Source organism: Scheffersomyces stipitis, chromosome 7 (genome assembly GCF_000209165.1).
Source record: "Scheffersomyces stipitis CBS 6054 chromosome 7, complete sequence".
NCBI classification, from domain to species: domain Eukaryota; kingdom Fungi; phylum Ascomycota; class Pichiomycetes; order Serinales; family Debaryomycetaceae; genus Scheffersomyces; species Scheffersomyces stipitis.
This window is the reverse complement of record NC_009047.1, coordinates 115872-136166: the sequence shown is the minus strand read 5'-3', so window position 1 is coordinate 136166 and position 20295 is coordinate 115872. Positions and strand designations below refer to the sequence as shown.

The 20295-nt window shown below is 42.0% G+C and overlaps 9 protein-coding genes across 9 annotated transcripts; 3 read left to right on the top strand and 6 right to left on the bottom strand. All coding sequences in view use genetic code 12, as the record gives it.

The window, feature by feature from the left end:
• Positions 1-275: 275 nt before the first annotated feature.
• FRD1 (Frataxin homolog, mitochondrial precursor Contains: Frataxin homolog intermediate form) lies at positions 276-794 on the bottom strand (the record flags this gene model as incomplete). The annotated part of the gene is made up of 2 exons (XM_001386006.1): positions 276-745; positions 767-794. The coding sequence occupies 2 exons, from the start codon at positions 792-794 to the stop codon at positions 276-278; spliced, it is 498 nt and encodes a 165-aa protein (XP_001386043.1).
• A 161-nt stretch (positions 795-955) lies between these two features.
• On the top strand, positions 956-1729 carry PICST_66033 (predicted protein). The gene has a single exon (XM_001386203.1). It carries the CDS (start codon positions 1123-1125, stop codon positions 1591-1593), a length of 471 nt encoding a protein of 156 aa, XP_001386240.1. The 5' UTR covers positions 956-1122; the 3' UTR covers positions 1594-1729.
• Positions 1730-2152: 423 nt separating this feature from the next.
• Positions 2153-3682, top strand: PICST_49761 (cytochrome P450 1A1; the record flags this gene model as incomplete). Its single annotated transcript, XM_001386202.1, has 1 exon — positions 2153-3682. A coding segment is annotated over one exon (1530 nt), but the record flags the coding sequence as incomplete, so codon positions are not given.
• A 49-nt stretch (positions 3683-3731) lies between these two features.
• On the bottom strand, positions 3732-6380 carry PICST_63564 (predicted protein; the record flags this gene model as incomplete). The annotated part of the gene is made up of 4 exons (XM_001386005.1): positions 3732-5438; positions 5472-5908; positions 5936-6012; positions 6202-6380. 4 exons carry the CDS (start codon positions 6378-6380, stop codon positions 3732-3734), a joined length of 2400 nt encoding a protein of 799 aa, XP_001386042.2.
• Positions 6381-8463: 2083 nt separating this feature from the next.
• PICST_63672 (predicted protein) lies at positions 8464-10713 on the bottom strand (the record flags this gene model as incomplete). The annotated part of the gene is made up of 2 exons (XM_001386004.1): positions 8464-8853; positions 8965-10713. Coding segments are annotated over 2 exons (2139 nt in total), but the record flags the coding sequence as incomplete, so codon positions are not given.
• A 664-nt stretch (positions 10714-11377) lies between these two features.
• Positions 11378-12577, bottom strand: PICST_73792 (tetrahydrofolate dehydrogenase/cyclohydrolase). Its single transcript, XM_001386003.1, has one exon. It carries the CDS (start codon positions 12521-12523, stop codon positions 11546-11548), a length of 978 nt encoding a protein of 325 aa, XP_001386040.2. The 5' UTR covers positions 12524-12577; the 3' UTR covers positions 11378-11545.
• A 402-nt stretch (positions 12578-12979) lies between these two features.
• On the bottom strand, positions 12980-14926 carry PICST_85276 (GTPase-activating protein GYP1; the record flags this gene model as incomplete). The annotated part of the gene is made up of 5 exons (XM_001386002.1): positions 14643-14926; positions 14576-14600; positions 13877-14428; positions 13630-13834; positions 12980-13473 (listed from the first exon to the last, which is right to left on the bottom strand). Exons 1-5 carry the CDS (start codon positions 14888-14890, stop codon positions 12980-12982), a joined length of 1524 nt encoding a protein of 507 aa, XP_001386039.1. The 5' UTR covers positions 14891-14926.
• A 356-nt stretch (positions 14927-15282) lies between these two features.
• Positions 15283-16992, bottom strand: SSZ1 (regulator protein). The gene has a single exon (XM_001386001.1). The coding sequence runs from the start codon at positions 16987-16989 to the stop codon at positions 15352-15354; it is 1638 nt and encodes a 545-aa protein (XP_001386038.1). The 5' UTR covers positions 16990-16992; the 3' UTR covers positions 15283-15351.
• A 900-nt stretch (positions 16993-17892) lies between these two features.
• PICST_85155 (general RNA polymerase II transcription factor, TFIIB subunit) lies at positions 17893-19440 on the top strand. Its single transcript, XM_001386201.1, has one exon. The coding sequence runs from the start codon at positions 18086-18088 to the stop codon at positions 19136-19138; it is 1053 nt and encodes a 350-aa protein (XP_001386238.2). The 5' UTR covers positions 17893-18085; the 3' UTR covers positions 19139-19440.
• The last annotated feature ends 855 nt before the right edge of the window (positions 19441-20295 follow it).

Sequence of the window (20295 nt, the reverse complement as noted above, 5' to 3'; positions counted from 1 at the left end):
TATCATCTGACTCAGCCGTCTTTAGACGTTGACCCCAATTAATATGCAACTGCTTAGTTAGACCCAACGGTTCTTTACCATTCTTAGAGTGATCGCATCTTCTTTCAAACAACTTCCCACACGCAATCGTATGCTACACGTGATTTTCTACAATTTCGTCATATTCCATTTTCATATTGCTATCGGCCGATCATATCCTATTTACAGTACTAACGACAAACGACCCGACTGATATGTCTGCTTGGTCATATACTACGTGGTGCTCCACTTATCATCTATCCTTCTATGTCGAGACTGACTTCTGTACCTAGAGCAGAAGAAACTTCCTCGGTTATCAATTCTGTCAAGGCGGAGCCATCTCTTAACGTGATCCACTGACCGCCAATCAAGTCGTATCTCTTGGGACCGCTCACTGGACTGCTCAACCAGATCTGTTTGTTAGGTGGCTGTTTGTTAATAACGTAAGTACCGTGTGGTGGAATCGTCAATGTCATGACCCCGTGACTTAACTCACAGTCGATCTGCGGGTATTTTTCACTTAAGTCTTCCAAGGAATCGGCCAAAGACTCCAAATACTCTTCGCTGATGCTGTTGTATTCGTTGACGCTGATTTGATCAATCTTGTCCTCAATGTCTTCGCCTGATGTGCTCAAAGAGTAGGCTCTAGTAGCCATTGCAGAAACATGTCTGGTTGGAGAGCTCAACACTGTGGCTCTAGGAGCTATGGCTGGTGCGTATTTTCTCACTCCTAGAGACGAGAATCGACCGGAATAACGCAAAACTTGCCTGAACATTTTGTCGATATCAACAAGACAAGATGCATGCAACGGGTGCTGTAAAACAAAGTAAACTAATGTCGTTCGATTGAGTCTAAACGAGTGGTGAAGAAATAGTTGCAATAATCGGCTGACATAAAAGTCGCTGTGATTGAGCGAAATTGAGCGATATTTGTGCGCAGCGAAAATGCGACATTTTATGTCGGCTGCCAACGGCTGAAAAGTGACATAATTGACTCGGGAACGTCACAGACCTCATCATCGATCGCTTTCTCTGGTTAAAAGTGCAAGAATAACTTCGCTGTTTTTATCTCAACCGGTGGATAATCCTTATAGACTTGAGATAATGTTTTTTCTTGTGCTCCTTATTGCAATTGTGCTTGTGGCCATCGTCTTGTACTTGCCCTATGCCTCTGGTTTAGCTACTTACAAAGTCGAGAAACCAAAGAGAAAAACCGATCCAGTTGCAGTAGCAAAGAAACATGACGATTACGACCAGTTTGGATATGTTCCTCCAGATGAAGTAGAACAGGCTTCTTCCACGTCCAGCTCTGTCAGAGCCCGTGCTTCAGCCTTAAAGGAAAAGATCAATGTCACTCCAGACGACATTCCGTTGAAAATCAAATTGAATACACCAGAGGCCTCCGGTTTGAGAAGAAGAGGAAAGGAAAAGTTGGATCTTGATACCGATCCAAACAACTACGATTACGACATCGACGATTTGATAAACGAAGAGAACGAAATTGCTGTTAAGGAGCAACAACAGGATTTTTACAGGAACCAAGAAATCGGAAAGGAGAAAGAAGAAATGGTGTAGCCATCTTTCTAGTCAAATTGTTTCTGAACTTTCCCCATTTTCTGCATAATTAGCTATATGCTGAAATCATAGTAACATTCAACATCCACATAATGTACATACTACCTTATAGTCGTCAATATAGTTAAAAAAGTACAATTTCCCGATATCTCGTAGCTCACTATTTTTTCGCTGCGTTATCGGTTTCTTCTACCATACGCTCACTCAACCTTAATTTTGCGGCAATTCAATTCTCATTTTCACATCCATTCTATTTATTTCTATCTCGGGAGATTTCCCTTGATCTTTCTTTGCTTTCAAAGATTGTGCCAAGCTCGCTAGCAACTACTGCTAATTGTACCTAAATCAATCTAGAGGTATTATCCTCCTGAATCTAAATTTCTAATTATTACCCTATTTCCCTCTAGCGCCAACACAAGCAACGATGTTTAATCTGTTTTCAGAATTTTTTGGTCATATAATATTAGGGGAATGGACTACCACAGTATTTTATGTCCTTGTCCTCTTCATCGCTGGCTCCATTCTGTATTATCTTTGGGAGTATTCTCACGACAACTATATTCTGGGGGTGTTCAAGATTCCCGGTTATCCAATAGTCGGTAATCTTTTCCAAGTCATCAACAACCCAGCTCAAGTGTTTATGAAGTGGTCAGAAGTATTCAATGTCAGTTTGTTTCAGATTAGGTTTGGTTCTAGAAGTGTGGTTGTAGTCAACTCGTTTGAAGATGTCACTAGATTGTGGATCAAGTACTCATGTTCAAACAATTCTCGTCCTGTTCTGTATACTTTCCATCAGGTAGTGTCACTGACTAGAGGTTTCACAGTCGGATCCACTCCAGCAGGTGAAAGCTACAAGAGGAAGAGGAAATCTATTTCTCAGCACCTCAACCACAGGGCTGTTGAAAGATCAAAATCAACTCTCGATAAGGAAGTGGAGTACATGATCAACCAAATGATTTCTAGAAACCATGAATTATCAGGTCCTCCATCAGTTAACATGTTTAGAAATAGCAAATGTGAATTGGCGGACATTGATATGAAGATTTATTTCCAACAATTTGCATTGAGAAGCTCAGTTTTCTTTGCTTTTGGAATTCACTTGGATTGTTTTGGCAAGGATTCAAAGCTTTGCAACGAAATCATTGAAGTTGAAAGTGCCATAATGAAATTCAGATCTCCAATTGCCAACTTGGAAGACTTCTTGCCTATCTTGAGATATTTTCCTGGCAAATTCAAGAAAGCGGCCGAGTTCCGAGAAAGAAGGGACAGATACATGAACAAGCTCTACAAAACAATGATTGAAGGGATTGTAGTGGGTAATGCCGATGCTGTTGCAAGTATCGTTGGAACAATAAAGATAGAACAAGACCAGCAGATGAACAAACTAACAGAAGAAGAGATCCAAAGCATTTGTTTAACTTTGGTTAGTGCTGGCTTGGATAATACTGCATTAAATATCAACCATTTGATGGGCCATTTTTCGCAGCCATTTTATGGTGCTGCACTACAGAAAAAGGCCTATGATGCACTTTTGGCTGGAAGCAATGGAGATATTTGTCAAGCATGGGACGACGCTGTTGATGTCAAATGTCCATATGTTATTGCTTTGGTTCAAGAATCGTTAAGGTATTTCACAGTTTTACCTTTAGGTTTGCCCAGAATCACCACTAAAGATATTGTCTATAATGGGGCATTTATTCCCAAGGAAACCATCCTTATCATGAACGCTTTTGCAGCCAACCATGATTCTTGTGTATTCCAATCTCCTTACGAATTCATTCCTGAGAGATGGTTGGATGCAGAGACTGGTGAGCTAATTGATAAACATGATTTAATTCACTTATCGTTTGGAGCAGGTTCTAGAATGTGTGCTGGAATTCAATTGGCCATCAATGAGATGTATACGTTCACCTCTCGCCTTGTTCTCTATTTCAAGATTAAGCCACCAACTTGTGGAGCAATCATGGATTTGGATCCTTTCAGGAACAACGAAAATCCAAGTGCCACCTCTTTTGAACCAAAGCCATTTAAAGTTAGGTTAGAGCCTAGATATAGCGACAGCCTTTACAACAAACTTCGAAGATCTTAATCTTCCTAAAGGATAATGTGAATACAGCAATATATTCTAATAAATAGTACTAGCTACTCTCTACATTACTACTAAAGATCTGGGTGGGGTCAATGTATCCAATTTTATCAACCACCACAGACCTGGTATCCTTACCCATCGGAAGAGTGTACATCAATATCCCTCTGACAACCAAATCAAATGGGTTCTTCGATATAATTTCCCATTTCTTGGAATTATCTGGTTCAGTGGAGTTTCCATTGTGTCCCTTTTTGCCCTTTGCAAAATTATTCAATGTAGTAAGGTTCTTGCCTGGCGTTAACAACTTAATCTCGCCAGATTGAATAACCAGTTCACGACTGAAGAATCCACCCTTGAAACTCATAGGCGACTCAAGAGTGTAGACCGTTCCAAGTAAAACCGTTTCAACTCCATTGGCCAAAGACGACATTTCATCATCTAAACCACCTTCTTCAAGACTCTGTACAGAAGCATCAGGTAAGTATCCACTTTTAGCGAAAAGATCCAAATTGACATCTTCAATTTCAACTGTGAACCATCCAGGATTAAATGCTTCAACAACAATATTGAAAACAAGTTCATCTTGACTGACTACGGCATTCTCGATAGATGTAATTGAAACCTTGGTCAAGTCTTTTGTCGTTGCTAGAACAAAACCCATCACAAAACCAATAGCCAAAATCACCAATATACTAACCAAAGTATAGATAAATGATTTGATACAGTTGATTCTATGGTAGTTGAATTCACTGGATTGTTTTCGAGGCAAGAAGAAATGGCCCTCACTAGCAGTAAGGTTGTGGTTATAAAGTCCGTTCTTGGTACCTCTGGAAATACTTCTGTTAATTTGGTCTTTGTCATTAGAACCATTTCTTTGAGATTCTTCGTCATATTCATCAAAATCATAGTAATAATTTTGTTGCGGTTCTTGGTAGGGGAATGGGAAAATGTCGGCATTGTGACTACTGACATTGCTTGGTGAGTTTGCACCAGAATTTTCAGCACCGGGAATCAATGACTGGCCGGTGGAAAGATACCGCTTTTTTTTCAAACCCGAAGGCCTTTTGGCGCCTGGAAAATTCAAGTTCAAAGACCTGTAGTGGGGCAACCTATGGCCTTGACTCATTAAAGGTGATGCCTCATTGACATTTGAGTTATTGTAAGGGAATCTGATGTTGTTATCGTAGTATATGAGCTCATCATCAAAGTCTTCGATGTCAATGTCATCTGGAATAATACTGTATCTTCTTGGTTGAGAACCCTTTTTATCAAAAAGCTTTGACGTTGTAGATCTCAACTTTGACGAAGATGTTGAAGACTTGTAGTTCTTCTTAGATGTACTTCTGCTCGTTAAAGAATTATTAGTCTGTGACGCTTGGTTATTGGTGATATTTGTAGTTCCAGAAACCCCACCAAATTGAGGATTGGCACTAGCATTTCTCTGGGCATAGAAATCTCCATCAGTAGACATCTCGTCGTCGATCTCAACGTCCTCTACCTCATTGTACGAGAAGTTGTCGTCGTTATAACCATCGTTGATACTACGAGCTACGTGGGAATTTGATTGACTTGGATGATCAGACCTGCCTTCAATTCCCAACCCTTGCGGCGCATGAGACTGGCTATTGATTTCATCCAATGCTCCAGATGGAGATATGTTGTTTGACGATCTTTCACAGGGAACTTGTAACTTCGCACCAGGATGTTCGTCTTGTGAATAAGACGAGAAGGACCTTTGGTAAGCTGGTCTTTTATCCTTATTTATATTGCTGTTGGCACTGTTGGCTACACTTTCCAAGTAGTTACTGGTGAAAGAGTTGGCTATAGAGGGAGGTCTGTTAGACGTCGCATGAGCCTGAATCTTCGGCAACTTAGAAGAATGTGTCGAGTGTATCGATTCTACCGGCTGAACAGCTATAGATTCCCCTCCAGTATGTCCTTCTGCTATTGAAGGTGAATGGAAACTAGGCGCACCACCCATTTGCAAAGCTGAAGCAAGAACACTACCATGAACACTACTGGCATCGTTAGCGACGTTTGGAGTCGCCATTGTCGTGCTCATGGTCTCAAAATCGTTATTATTCTCGTAGACAAATGTCTCGTCACTATCACTGCTTTCAACATCATCTACAGCGCTGGCTAATTTCGCAGCAAAGAAGTCTGTTCTCGTGGAGTTCTGTTTCGAAATTTTCTTCTGTTTGCCTTTGGAGGGCGGAGGTTTACTGGCTGCGCTTGTCTGGCTCTCAGCTACACCCGCATCGTTAGAGTTATCGTTAGATACCTCAGTCAATGTGGCTACAGGGGCTGCATTGCTGTTGGAATTAGACTGACTACTGCCAGATGCGTGAGCTACGTTTGTTGTAGAACTATTAGGATGCAAGAGGAAGGCAGCGTTGGGGTTTGGTGTGGCCATAGTCAGAGAATTAGGTGCCTGATGTGTTGAAATGGGAGCACCAGCATTAGAACCCAAATGAGATGCGCCTGCTTTACTAGACGTTACACCACTATCTGAGTCTAACTCAAGAGTACTATTATTCGTCGAGGATATATTGTTGGGGAAAATGGTTGACTGTGGCGACGTGTTTAGTATATCTGAGATTAAGGTTGGATTCTTAGGATGAGGTTCTCTGTTACTGATGATTTTCTGTTTGGCCTTCAACGACTTGTTGAGACTTGATATTATGCTCTTGTTCAACATCGAGTTAGGAATGGTGGGAGTAGCTGACGTAGACGGTATATTGCTAACTGGGCCAGTTCCAGCTGTAGAATTAGGGCCACTAACTGCGACATTTGTCATATTGTTGGAGGTAGTATTCGTAGTATTGGTATTATTCGTAGCATTGTTATTGCTACTATTGTTAATATTGTTATTGATATTGCTGTTACCAGTGTTGCTATTATTATTGTAGTTATGTGATGCTTCATTAGAGTTTAGTATGGCCAGACTGGACTGGCTGAGTGAAGGCATTCTGATGTTATTTACAAGATCCTTATTCTCAGAGACAAGTATCTTTTTGGGCACCTTGAAACTCGTTGTAGATGGGTCGGGATGGAGAGGATGTAGTACAGGGGCTGGTGGGTCGGGAATCGGCGCTGATGGTGTGTTTGTAGAAGCTGTCATCACTACTGGCGTTTTCACAGACTCTTTTTCAGTATTACTGGTAGCGCTATTATTGACAGCGATGGACAAGTTCTTGATGTTCTTGTTAGGACTGGACAGCTCTGGCGCCGGTTTCTGGTGGAGAGTGTTTTCTGACATTGTAATTATGTGTTGGTATGGTTGTTGCTATTATTGTGGAAGTTGACGATTGTAGTTTATTATTATAGGGACAGATAGAGGGTCAGAAAAAAATAGCAAAGGGCATTGATTTGTGCTGGACTTGCCGCGGAGAAGCGATCGTGACGGTGACTAAGACAACAGAGGACTTGTTCTGTTTCGAACAGAGGGGTTTGACAACTTTTAACCCGAAATCGGTGGCTTCCAATATGTTTAGCTTTTCTTGCTAGTTCACAGAGACAAAATTTATCGCTAGCAAAATAAATAAATTTGTCGCTGGTGTGTTTTGTAGCATTTTTTCTTTGGCTGCCGCGCGGGTATTTAGCGCCAAACAGTGACTAGACCGCGAGTTGTGGGGAGTCTCGCTAAAGCTATCCATGAGATCAGCAAACAAATACGAGAAGGAGACTAGAAGCATTCTTTGTACGAGAACTACATTGGCTTCAGTATACGTCGGAAGGATCCAGAGCTACGGGTTTGTTAACTACTTACGAGCTTAAGAGTGTAAGGCAAGGATCAGTGAATAATGTGTAGATAATACTCTCCCTACTACTAATCTTTAGCGTAGGGCACTAAACCCTAGTCGGTGTCTAGAACGGCATTGTTGGTCTCGCTAGCGAACCCAACCATCCAGAGGATAATATATACTCTGTTTGTTATTGTATTTTTATTCCATTGTCTAAGATGAGCTGGCATTAGCTACATGACATTCTTACCTCACTATCTCGATTGTTCCATGGCCCTTTTCTTTATTTTCCTTCACATTCCACATTGTCCCGTATCTTAGTTGCTCAGACAATGCTCCCTATGGCTTTGTTCACTATCTAGTATACACGCTAGCCGCAAAGGGCCTTATCATGAGCCAACTGGATCCAGAGAGTTCGAATGTAATTGGCAGTCTCCGTATCGCCCAATGGCCTATCGTCTCTCTATCAATAGCCGGTAGGTTGTCCCCAAATTAGAATATTCGGCTGCCGACCAGTGGTCAGACATTCCTGGGGACATTCCTGGGATCTATGTTATGAGCGTGTGGTGTATATAATTGCTTCAAGCTGCTTGGAAGACTGTCGCTAGCCACATTCCCCACAGAGGTCAACCTCAGAGACACGTTGCTATTTCTTGGGCGAGGCAACGGCCTTGACACCAGGTAGAATGGAGGAGGAGATTAAAGAAAACCGTGTAAGCTCATTGCTTCACATTCGTATCGAGCCTCATGCGCATTTGGGCCATTCCTAGCGAAAAACCTTAGTTTTCGAAGTTCTAGAGCACACTGCTAGTTTGTGACTTATGAGTTACTGATGAGTTTTAAGACGTCAAAGTTTCGCAGCCAATTATTTCGCAACTATAACTCGAAAGAAAACGTTGGAATCTTAGAAAAAGGCAAAAAGAGACAATACACTTGCAGACGATCTTCAGAGTATGCTCTCATTTGGTCCTCTCTACTTATGTAAACACATCCTTATCTAGAAATACAACTCATAATTCGTTATCTAATATACTATATCTATGAAGGATTGAAAGGAATGATTCCAAAACCTCCACCCCAGGCATCATACACAGCCCCTGGAGCTGGAGGCTGCTGGTTCTGTGGCTGTCCTTCCGGCAACACGGAACCTTCTCTTGTGTATACATTGTAGAACAACCCGTAAGCGTTCAACACTTCAGGATCCACATCTTCATCGATCTCTTCATGTTTCGCTTCGGCCTCTCCGTTCTTATGAATATCATGACTATCCTTTCCCTCGGGGATAGTTTGTTCACCAGTTTGAACATTACTGTTGTTGGAGAAGTATTGCTGATGGTGCGACACTTGCTTCTGGTGATCATCTCCATAAATCGACTGCTGATGAATATGTAGCTGTTGCTGCTGATGTGGACTCTGATGGTTCTGGCTCTGGTGTTGGCTTTGATGCTGATTTTGGTGCCTATGCAGTCGATGTTGTCTTTGCGGCTCTGAAACCATGTATTCAGACTTATCCTTTCTTGTCATCGATTGCTGGATTACCTGGTGGTTGGGTAGATCGGTCAAGTTTCTCATAGTTTCCCAAAAATCCAAACCCTCTTCGTCTGGTACTTCGTAGTGAAGTTTTTTGCTATTTCTCGTTTCGTCTGTGTTCTTTCTCTTTTTAGAATTGGCCTCAGCAGCCGCAGCCATTTCCACTGCTTGCGTCAAAGGAGTCAAGGGATGTCCACCAGGAGTTTTTTCTCTTTCATTAGCAGTATCGGTCATGTCTATTTGCGACTGATTCAATATCTTGAGCAAGTCAGACTCCTTTGCAACAGATTCGCTTTCATTCAAAATTCGATTCCTCTTCGATAATGAATTGTGATGATGATGATGATGATGGTGGTGGTGATGATGAGTCGAGGGATTGTCATGAGGGGAGTTCTGTGAAGAGTTCAACTTTGGAACTTCAGTCGTGGGTGGCAAGTAGTTGAAGTGTTGATGTCTATTTAATTGAGTTTCAGGCTCAAGTAAGTATGCGGATGAAGAACGGCCGTCAGCTGGAGATCCAGACGCATTACTTATGGTGTCTCTATGGGAGCCATCAGTCTGATTGATAGCATTAACAGGCGATAATAAAGACTGGTAGGTCTGCTGGTAACCATTCACATCTACTGCCGCATGCTGTGGAGGCGAGTAGTGGTGGTGGATATGTTGGTGGACAGTTATATTCAATCCATGAGTTTTGGCATACGAAATTAGATAATGCACCATTTCTTGATTCTTGATGGCACCACCGTTCTCGCTGTTGAACAATCGCTTGTGAGGCAAATCGGCATCTTCGCCTCCCATTATGGTATATCTCCATTCAACCTCCCTTGTAGATTCCGACGATGTACGCTGTTCTGGTTTCGATCTGGAAGCTAGAGCAACTTGGTCACCTGCTTGTTCAGCAATACCTGAAACAGACGTGGAGGCAGACACAGAGGGAGAAGCCGATACTGTGCCTACAGAGTTGGCAGACAAGACTGAAGCGATCGTGCTCAGTATGGAAGACGAACCAGCTTGTATAGACTTGGAAGTCTGTGAAAGAGTTGAATTTTCCATAGAACCAGAAGCTGCTGGCTTTGTAAATTGATCCTCTTCATTAGAAATGGAGGCAGTGGCTTCGAGCTTAAGGCCATCTGTTATGGACTGAACCTGTCGTTTTATAAAGTCGCTAGACTTTCCTCGTACTACGTCGGTTAGAAGCTTTCTCCATCTGTTTCTGCAAGTTAATGCTGGGCGGCCAGCTATCTTTGTGCATATAGTTCTCCATTTGGTGCCATGAATCTTGACCAAACTGATCAACTTCAAGTCTTCCTCTTGTGTCCAAGACTTCAACCGGTCCTTGGTGCTTGGATCTAACACTTCGGTATATCTTTTGGCACACTGGTCGTCTGTTCTGCCAGGAATTTCTGAAGCTACACGTAGCCAGGTTGCGCCATACTTCTGGTAGGTTCGTATAAGCAATTCATCTTCTTCAGGCGACCATTTGCCTTTCTTTAAGTTGGGATCAAGCGAATTGGCCCATCTCTTACGACACATCTTGGGTTTCCTAGAACCGTTAGGTTCCAACTCCTTGGATAGAAACTCCCAGTCCACCAGATCTAAGTTTAAGTCATGGACCTTATCACCATAATAACGGTTGACAAGCTCGGTCAAACGGTCATCCTCTTCTTTGGTAAACGGCCGTCTGGTTTCTCTACGAAAAGTCTGAACTCCTAGCGATTCAGATATCGCTAATGGATCTACAGGTTCCACTCTTTTTCTGGGTCTGGGTATACCAGAACCAACCGGAGTCGAGACAGACGTAGAAGACATTGAGTCTTCTGACCTGAGATCAGTCATCGATTATATAGCTTTCGAACCAAGTGAAACGAAAATGATATTGGTCTTGATATCAGGTGATAAATTCACTACTAACAATCAGATAATGATACTGAATTATAATCAAGCACGTTCTTAATCCAAATATTGGAACAGGGTATCGCTTTCAGGTGAAATTTTGAATTCCAAGTATAAAAAGTTGACGTAAGATGTTCAGCAAATCAATCGAATCGATATTCTACAGACGTTGCACCTTGTACAATGTATAATCTTGTCAATAACCAGAAACTCGTGATTACGTACAGACTAAATATATAATACTCTAATGCTGGGGAGTCGTCTTTGCGGTATGGATAGCTGCTTGGAGAGTTGTGTGATGGTGTTGGAGATCTAACCTCTTCCAGCTGTGGACTCGATATCTTGTAAGTCTGCTAGGAAAGAGTCAATCGAAGAAAAAATTGACTCCATGTAAAATCCTGCATAATGAACAAAACCCTTGACGCAGTACTGTAGCCACCAACCGTTGCTCATCCCGAGCCATAAGCGAGCAGGAGTGAATGGGAATGGAATGGAATCTGAAGTTAATGATAAAAATGATATGGCTCTATTCGTAATATTCTTGCATTCTTGTTTATACTAATGATATTGTATGGTTATTGCAATTCTTTTGCTATGTTTTGTTTTGTTATGTTATCGTTATGTATGTTGTCATTGTAGTAGTAGTATCTACATTAACATTGCAGTAGTTGCAATGGGATTTTCTCCGGGCAAATTACTTCTTCTCTTTGGCCAATCTGATTTGCTTGTTCTCAATAAGTCTCAACAAGTTTCTCAAGAGCATTGAAATGGTGACCTTACCGATAGAAGGTACGTACAAGCCAGCTTTCAACTTGATGTCATCGTTGAAGTTCTTCGAGCTAGAGAAGTTTATCACTACTGTCCCATACTTAACGTGTTCTGTTGGGAACTTGTAGTTGTCGGAAGGAACACCAGTGATAATTACATCACAAAGAGGTGCAATCTTTTCGATGGAGTATTCGTTCTGGTCCAAGTCGATCACCTTGTGTCTCTGAGCCAGCAAGTCGTCTCCTCTAGTGAATTGCTGCACATTATGGATATCCACAGAATAAACTGTAGCACCATCGTTAGCCAACAAGGCTGCTAAGGGACGGCCAACGATTTCTGACCGGTTCACCACCAAGATCTTTTTGCCATAGAGTCTGTTTCCATAGTGCAAGATCTTGTTGTATACCCCCAAATACTCCAAGATTTTTACCATTGCCAAAGGTGTGCAAGGCAAAATGGACTTCTGCTCATTGGTAGGAGCATCTAAGAATCTCACATTGTGGTACAAATTGTGGTAGTACAAGAAGTTCAAGCCTTCGACGTCCTTTTCAGGTGATATCAATTGCTGTAAGTACTGGTCCTGGCTATCACCGAAAACGGGGAAATACACCATAATGCCATTGACTGCATCGTCGTTGTTGGCCTTGATCAACTCGTTCTCTAATTCATTCTTGTTGACGTCGATCAATTCGTAGTGGAAGCCCAAAGACTCACAAGTCTTGCCAGTCCAGTTGGCATACATTTTAGCCGCAGGATCATCGTTGGCCAAGAAACCCACCAACTTAGGCTTGAAATCGAGCTTGGTTAAACCTCCAGTAACCTCTTCCACAAACGGCTTGGCTATAGTTGAAGCCAAAATGGTTCTTCCAGCTGGCTTGGGAGTAACAGTTTCAGTCGAAGCCATTTTAGTGAGGAGTGTTCTATATATTGTTGAAAATTGATATAGAGGGTTGAAAAGTTGAGTTGAGCTGTGCCGAAAATATCCCCTGGACGAAAAACCTGAATTCTTGTTCCTTATATATAATAAGAAATTGCCAGGAAATGAATTCACGTTCGCAGAGTCTAACTAATAAATTACTACTAGATAAGTGAAGTATGGAGAAGCTTCGCGCGATTAGGCAACCGAGTCAAAAAAAGCGAGATGAGGGCACGTGATACAGCTAAGGATAAAGCATTCAGGATATATGGATACAAGAGAAGATATATTAGAGATACTTAAATGATCATATATACCCACATAGATACACATGTATCGATACATTCCCGTTATCATTACCAGTAACATTCAATCGCATGCAATTGTGATTCTAGTTTCTATTGCTCGTCAACTTGCTGGGTGCAAAATAATGGTAGCGCCGATCTAACGAAGATGGGCACTTGCATTCTTATACAAGCTCTGCCAGATGAATGCTTCACTCAACATGAGCTCAATGTCCTTTTCCTTCCAGTGTCCAGTGGGTGGATTCTGGAGGAACAACAAGATCTCCTGAAAATCCTTTTCTTTGAGATCGTTGCTGAACTTGATTAAAAATGCAGCACAGACGTAGACATGAAAGTTGTTGAACCCCAACGGTGTCTCACTGAGGTAGGTATCCCACATTCTTACGATAAGTGAGATAGATAATTCTCTCATCAACAAACAGTTCATCCATCTAAAGGAGAACTGTAAGAATTCGACTCCTTCATGATCCAAGTGGTTCAACAATTCCAAATCAATCTTGGAAATCAAGTTACGTAAGTCACCGACTTGTCTAATGATGCCTGGCTGTTCGTGAATGTAATTATCTGTAATGTTTTCTAGTAAACGAGAGAGGCACCAATATGTGTCCGCTTCTAGGATGGAGAGTACTCTTTCTGACAATAGCGACGGGTCAAAGTTGTCCAAAGTGTATGACATGAGTTTTGGATCATTCAAAAGTTTATGTTCTTTTTCGTCATTGTCGTCCAACAAGCCTGGTATGAAGAGCTTAGAATCTTCGTTGTGTTCGTCAGCTCCACCAGCCCTTCTACGTTGAAGTTGCCAGATGTAGTTCAACAAGAAGATCTGAAAAAACGGCGTACATAAGTCGTTGATTCCCTGGACGTATCCACTGGCAGGGTGTCTTACAGCCCAGAGATACAATAATTTCCGTAATGATTGTTGGGTCTCAGGATAGCCATAGAGCTTGATGCTCTGATTTGTTCTACGGACATCAATTTTGATTTGATGATACAACTGTTTTTCACGGGAATTACTGCTGCTGTTGGAAAGCGATACTGAAGAGCTGTTAGATGGAGCTGTATCTTCAAAATCTATGGTAGATGCATTGAGCCCTTCGAGATATTCTTGTCTTTTACGTTTCAAGGTAGAGGCCTGACGAGCTCTGTTAGTCGGCAAATATCCTAAGAGGATTTGCCACGTCAAGGCTCTCAATTCTGAGGGTATGCCGTTCCAGGCTAGTTTACGAAGATCCTGGAGGTTGACGATGGAGTCGGAAATAAGGATGTTACGGAACTTATTGTTTCTCGAGCTGATCTGGTTCAACCGGTTGATCTCCATGGTGGTGCGGTAGTCCTCCACATCAAGCGACTCTTCGTTTGTTGGCTTTTGAGAGTTTAAGTTTACGGAAGAGTTTGTGGCTGGAAGGGTCAAGTCAGGATACAATGAGTCGAGCATGGGAGATGGCTGGAGATTGAAAGAAGACCGTGACGACGTATTCGACTCTACTTTGGTCACTCGACTGAGATTTCTGTTGTCGGGCGACCTTCTAACTACACTGTCTGTGGAAACGTCGATGTCGGCGTCCCAGTCGTCGTCTAGGTCTTTGTACTTGGTGTTAGAATGAGATCTACGATGTGAAGGCATGATCTGAGGATTCGAAGCCGTAGAGGGATTTCCAGCCATGTACGGTGAAGTTCTAGAACCTCCAGCATCTGGTGGAGGTGTTGATGCGAGATGTGAATACGAAGCTCCTACCGAAACAGATCGCTTTGGAGGAGGTCTAGTGAAACTAGTAGGGTTCTGGACATTGGAGATTATAGACCCACTGTTGCTCTGGTTGGAGCTGACTTTGGAGCTAGAGTAGCCCAACGTTCCGTAGATGTTGCTGTTGATCTCGTGGATATTGTCTGTGTTCGCACTATGGACAGAAGATGTGGAGGATGTGCCTGTCAAGGAGAGGTTCTTGAGGAAGGATGATAGATGTTTGCCTTTTCCACCATTTTCGCCGAAAATGAACTCGTTGTTGGAATTGTTATACACCTGCGACATCTCCTGCTTTTTCTTGCCCATGTTGTCAAGACGGCGGTGCCAATAGGGTGAAAATGGTGAAAATAATGGAATTAGCGTAAAAGAGAAGCCCAACAGATTCACAAAATTCAAGTCTATCTCTATGCGACACTTTGGCTTTTATATCTTGACACTTTCCTGTATGGTGCTCCTTAATTGATTCTGTCCCTAATAAGCATTTCGCAACCACCATGATATGTAAGGAGATGCTCGTACACTACGGAGCATATTAAGATATTAGAAGATCATATGGATACAATATATGATATGTCTCGGTATTTTAAGAAGTAGAATTGACATTTTTTACAATTTTTATATTATGGTTCTATTCATGTTGCAATTAATCTTTTACCATGCTACTTGTAGATCTACTAAAGTTCATTTATTGTAGTTTTGACAAAATGATACCATAGTTCTCACTTCTACTCTACACTCATTTCTTTTACTTTCATGTATTGACTCTATTAAGCAGAGGTGATTTCACCCTTGACAGCAACAGAACCCTGCTTCAATTCTCTTCCAGACAAGTGCAAAGTACCGTTTTGGGTGATGTTGACAGTTACTTCCAACTTGGAGTTTGGCTTCAAGTCCTTCAAGGTTAACTCAGCCAACTTGGAACCAGCTTCGTACACAAGCTCCTTCTTGACTTCTGGCTCGTCGTCGGAGTAGTCGTCTTCCGAGTCTTCGTCAGAAACAGGCTCAGCTTCAACGACGGTTTCCTTGATTGTTCTCTTACCTTCATACAACTCTACAACTACAGAAGCAGATTCACCGTTGGTCACTTGGATAGATCTCTTGATTGGGTAGGCAGTTTCGGCTACCAAGATGGACTGGAAGTTACCCTCAGCATCCTTGATACCAATAGGCTTGGTCAAGTGCTGGGTGTTGACGACGATTGGCTGTAACGACTCCTTGATTTCGTCTTCGTCGAACGATTCAATCAAAGAAGCTTGCAAAGCAGCTCCACGAGCTACTAATTCCGTAGGATTCAAAGCCTTTGGGTCCAAGGCTGGAGCAACTACAGTAGTGGTTTCTGGGAATATGAACTGGATGTTGCTGGCCAATTTGGGAGTGTGCGAAGCACCTCCAACTAACAACACTTCGTCGATATCCAAATTATCTAAGCCTGCCTTGGCGACAGCCTTCTCTACAAAGCTAGTCATTTCAGAAAGCGGTTGTCTAGCAGCCAACTCGTATCTTAATCTGTTGATAGAAGTGTGAAAGTCCAAACCCTCAGCCAAAGACTCGATAGAACAGGTCGAAGTCTGAACATTGGACAAGGTCTTCTTCACTACAATAGACTCGGCCTTCAACTTGGCGATGGATCTGGCGTTGGTTCTAGGGTTCACCTTGGTCTTCTTTTCGAACTCCTTGGCGAAGTATTCAGCCAAAGCCTCGTCTAACTTGTCACCTCCCAAGCCGTACTCGTGGGCTGTAGCCAAGATGGTCAAGACACCTCCTCTCACAGAAATGACGGCTGCATCGGATCTGACACCACCAAAATCAGCTACAACGTAGATCTTGTCCTGTAACAAACGGTCCTCATCGGCGGACAAATGGGCCAACAAAGCGGCAGAAGGCTCATTGATCAATTGCAATACCTTTAAGCCAGCGTCAGTAGCAATGGAAGTTAACTGTTGTCTCTGATGCTCATTGAAGTCAGTAGGAACAGTCAAAACTACACCTTCGATTTCCTTACCTATGTAGTCTTCAGCAGCATCTTTAAGTTGCTTGAAGTGTCTCTTGGAAATCTCGTCTACAGTGATGAGCTCGTTATTGCCATCTCTGACAATGTCGTAGGCAATCTTTCCATCGGCTGTCTTGACGGCTGGAGCACCTACATGATATGGAGCAGCGGTTTCAGCTTCGTCAAAACTCTTACCAATAAAGTCTCTGAAGTTGATAATGGTGTTCTTGGCATTTCTCACCAACTGGTGCTCAGCCTGGACTCCGTGGTATTCATCGGAGCCAACATACGATAAGGCTGAAGGAATGGCTCTGTCACCGTCTGGGTTTGCGATGACGTCTACCTTACCATCTTGAGTGGCGACAGCAATGGACGACGACGTGTTACCGAAAGTGATACCAATTACAGCAGACATGGTTTATTTGGGGTAATAACTGGAGAAGAGGTGAAAGCAAGTTATTCACTATTAAAAAAAATCAACTGAAAAATTTGATGAGGAACCGAGTGTCTGATGCTGACGTAAGAATGCGACAAAAAAGAACTTTAAAAAGAACAAGAAGTAAGATAAAGGAGAGAAGACAATATGGTTACATTGATAGGCTACTACCGCCCAACACTGTAGCTATAGCATTGTAGCTACTATATTATCGTATATACTTAGCTTTGTGAGGCTTCTCTAAGGATTGAAAACTCGAGCATTCTGTAGCAAAATCTCAAAAGTTCACTCACAAAATTTTTCACTTTTTCGCAATCCACAGAGGTGAAATGTCTTCAGATTTGAACATATATCTTGGTGTCTTAATGTAACAGAACGTCTCAATAAAGTTCAAAAGAGTAAAAGGCAAAAAATAGGTCGTACCCGGATTCGAACCGGGGTTGTCCGGATCAAAACCGAAAGTGATAACCACTACACTATACAACCAATAGTTGCTCAAAAATATTGCTTGCTTTGTGGAGCGATGTAAATCGGCGCTACCAATTAACGTACGGCGAAATTTGGAGGGCTTTTCGTAATACATGCTACAGGCCATTTAGTAAAAAAGAGAAAGTATCGTTAGAGCTTCTAATTTTAAGTGGTTTTTTAATTGAATTGTCATTTGGCTGTCCCTTCTTATGTGTTTACTTCTATGGGAATATTACATATTTCTGTATCTTTTTCCTACCATTCTTGACATCTGCTATTTTGTACCACAGGTGTCACGTGCAAAAACGTGACCTGCGCACGACCGCGAGAATCATGATAAATTCTACCTTTATCATCAGTTTGAAATGGAACAGAGGGTTACCATCTTCTTTTCTTCAGCCTACTAATCCGTCTCTTTCTTGCTTAATCTATTATCTCCTTAGAGTTGATTATTGTGACGCTACTGGATCTATCACTGAAATCAAAGCTGCAAGTTTTTTTTTCAGATTTTCCGAAGTTCACAACCATCAGATTAATAAGCAGATTCGAAACGGCTTCAGTTCGACTCAACCAGCAGTTTCTTCACCCTAAAAGAACGCTAAAAAACATGGCTCCAGGTAGTGCTGCTACTGCCGTGCTGTCAAATGGCCCCGAGCCGTTTCTCGGTCCTAATCTCAACGTCACGTTGACATGTCCCGAATGTAAGATCTTCCCCCCTGATTTGATAGAGAGGTTTAGTGAAGGAGATATCGTTTGTGGCAGTTGTGGGTTGGTCCTCAGTGATCGTGTAGTGGATACTAGATCCGAATGGAGAACGTTCAGCAACGACGACCAGAACGGAGACGACCCCAGTCGTGTAGGAGATGCTGGGAATCCGTTGTTGGACACAGAGGATTTGTCGACTATGATTTCATACGTGCCAGAAAACACCAGAGTTGGACGAGAATTGAATAGGGCTCAGTCCAAATCGCTTGTAGACAAGAAGGACAATGCATTGGCGGCAGCATATGCAAAAATCTCACAGATGTGTGATGGTTACCAGTTGCCTAAGATTGTCCAGGATGGTGCCAAAGAAGTGTATAAGTTGGTGTATGATGAAAGACCATTGAGAGGCAAATCTCAAGAGTCCATCATGGCTGCTGCTATCTTTATTGGCTGCCGTAAGGCTAAAGTGGCTCGTTCATTCAAGGAGATCTGGGCCTTAACCAATGTCCCCCGCAAGGAAATAGGAAAAGTATTCAAGATTATTGACAAAGTGATCCAAGAAAAGAACGCAGCTAATCCAAATGCATTGATGTTCAACCAGGACAACATGCAAACCACGCAGACCACAGCTGAGGACTTAATCAGAAGAAACTGTTCTCATTTGGGTTTGAATGCTCAAGTCACGAACGGTGCTGAGTACATAGCTAGAAGATGTAAGGAAGTAGGTGTTTTGGCTGGTAGATCGCCTACAACTATTGCTGCTACTGTTATTTATATGGCAGCATTGGTATTTGGCATCGACTTACCCCCATCCAAGATCTCTGACAAGACCGGTGTCAGTGACGGTACAATCAAGACTTCTTACAAGGTGATGTATGAAGAAAAGGAAAAGCTCATTGATCCTTATTGGATCGAGACCGGCAGGGTCAAGATGGAAAACATTCCAAAGAGTTAGGCTTATGGAATATGTTGAAAGAAGAAAAACAAGATCAGAAAATAAGAGTTCACAAGAAAGAAAAATAGAAAACTCAGAGATATATTTATGATTTCATTCTCAGACACCATTAGGTTGTTGTCTAGGAGAAATATCGGAGATCTCTTGAGACGTATTTATATTGTCACGGAGTTGTTTTTATATTTTTTATCGACATCAGTTCGCGAGGAAGCTGCTGTCAACTCTGTGAAGTGTCAGTGAAGGCACAATTTGGTTATAATCCTTGGAAGACAGATTAGTTAATAGAAAATACAAAAAAATGGAAAATAGAAGTAGGCTAGTATGTAAATTCTTATTCTTCTAGATTGCTGTTCGAATCCGAAATGCTCTTCATGGTGACTTATAGACTATGAAAAAAAAGTCTTGTCTCTAAGTAAATGATAAAATGAAAGTACGATTTTGTGTGTATGTGACTTAATGCGAATAATTCAGGAACCGATTCAAATTCTTAATTTTATGAACTATTCCGCTGAATCTCTAGAAAATACTTCCTCAATATTAACAATTACATCCCAATAGTATCACTGTCATTTGTGTGCATAAGGAAAGACCATCGAAGTTGTTTCGAAATCGAGAAACACTATAAATCATAGAGTGACATACTTGACACGCATTCAAACATGACAAGACTTCAAAGCACCAAGAGGAATCGTCTCTTGGCACTTGTCGTATTTATATTGCTTCTGTTGACTTTTCTCACATGGAAAAGTTCTCAGACTTACGAGGTGCTGATTTCACCGAAAAGCAACAAGCAATCGACTTCGCCGAAGCTGGTTCTAGGTCAGAAATCATACGGTTCTCGTAAGGCCCCAAGCAAAGAAAATGCCGACGAAGAAGTAGAAGAAGATGAAGAAACGGAAAGATATCCTCTGGCTAATAGGAAGGCACCAAAGCGTCCGTCGACTGACGATAAAGTACCCAAGAAAGGTAGTAAAAGTAAGCCTGTGAAAGCGACAAAAGAGAATCCCATAGACGATGGACCTCCACCAGTAGCTCAAGTTGCTGATGGTGTTTTACCCGAACGAGTCCATCCTCCTCCAGATATTGGTGACTTGGATCATTTCCAAGAATTAGAAGAGAATACGAGAAAGATGGGCATGTACAAAAAGAATCCCAAG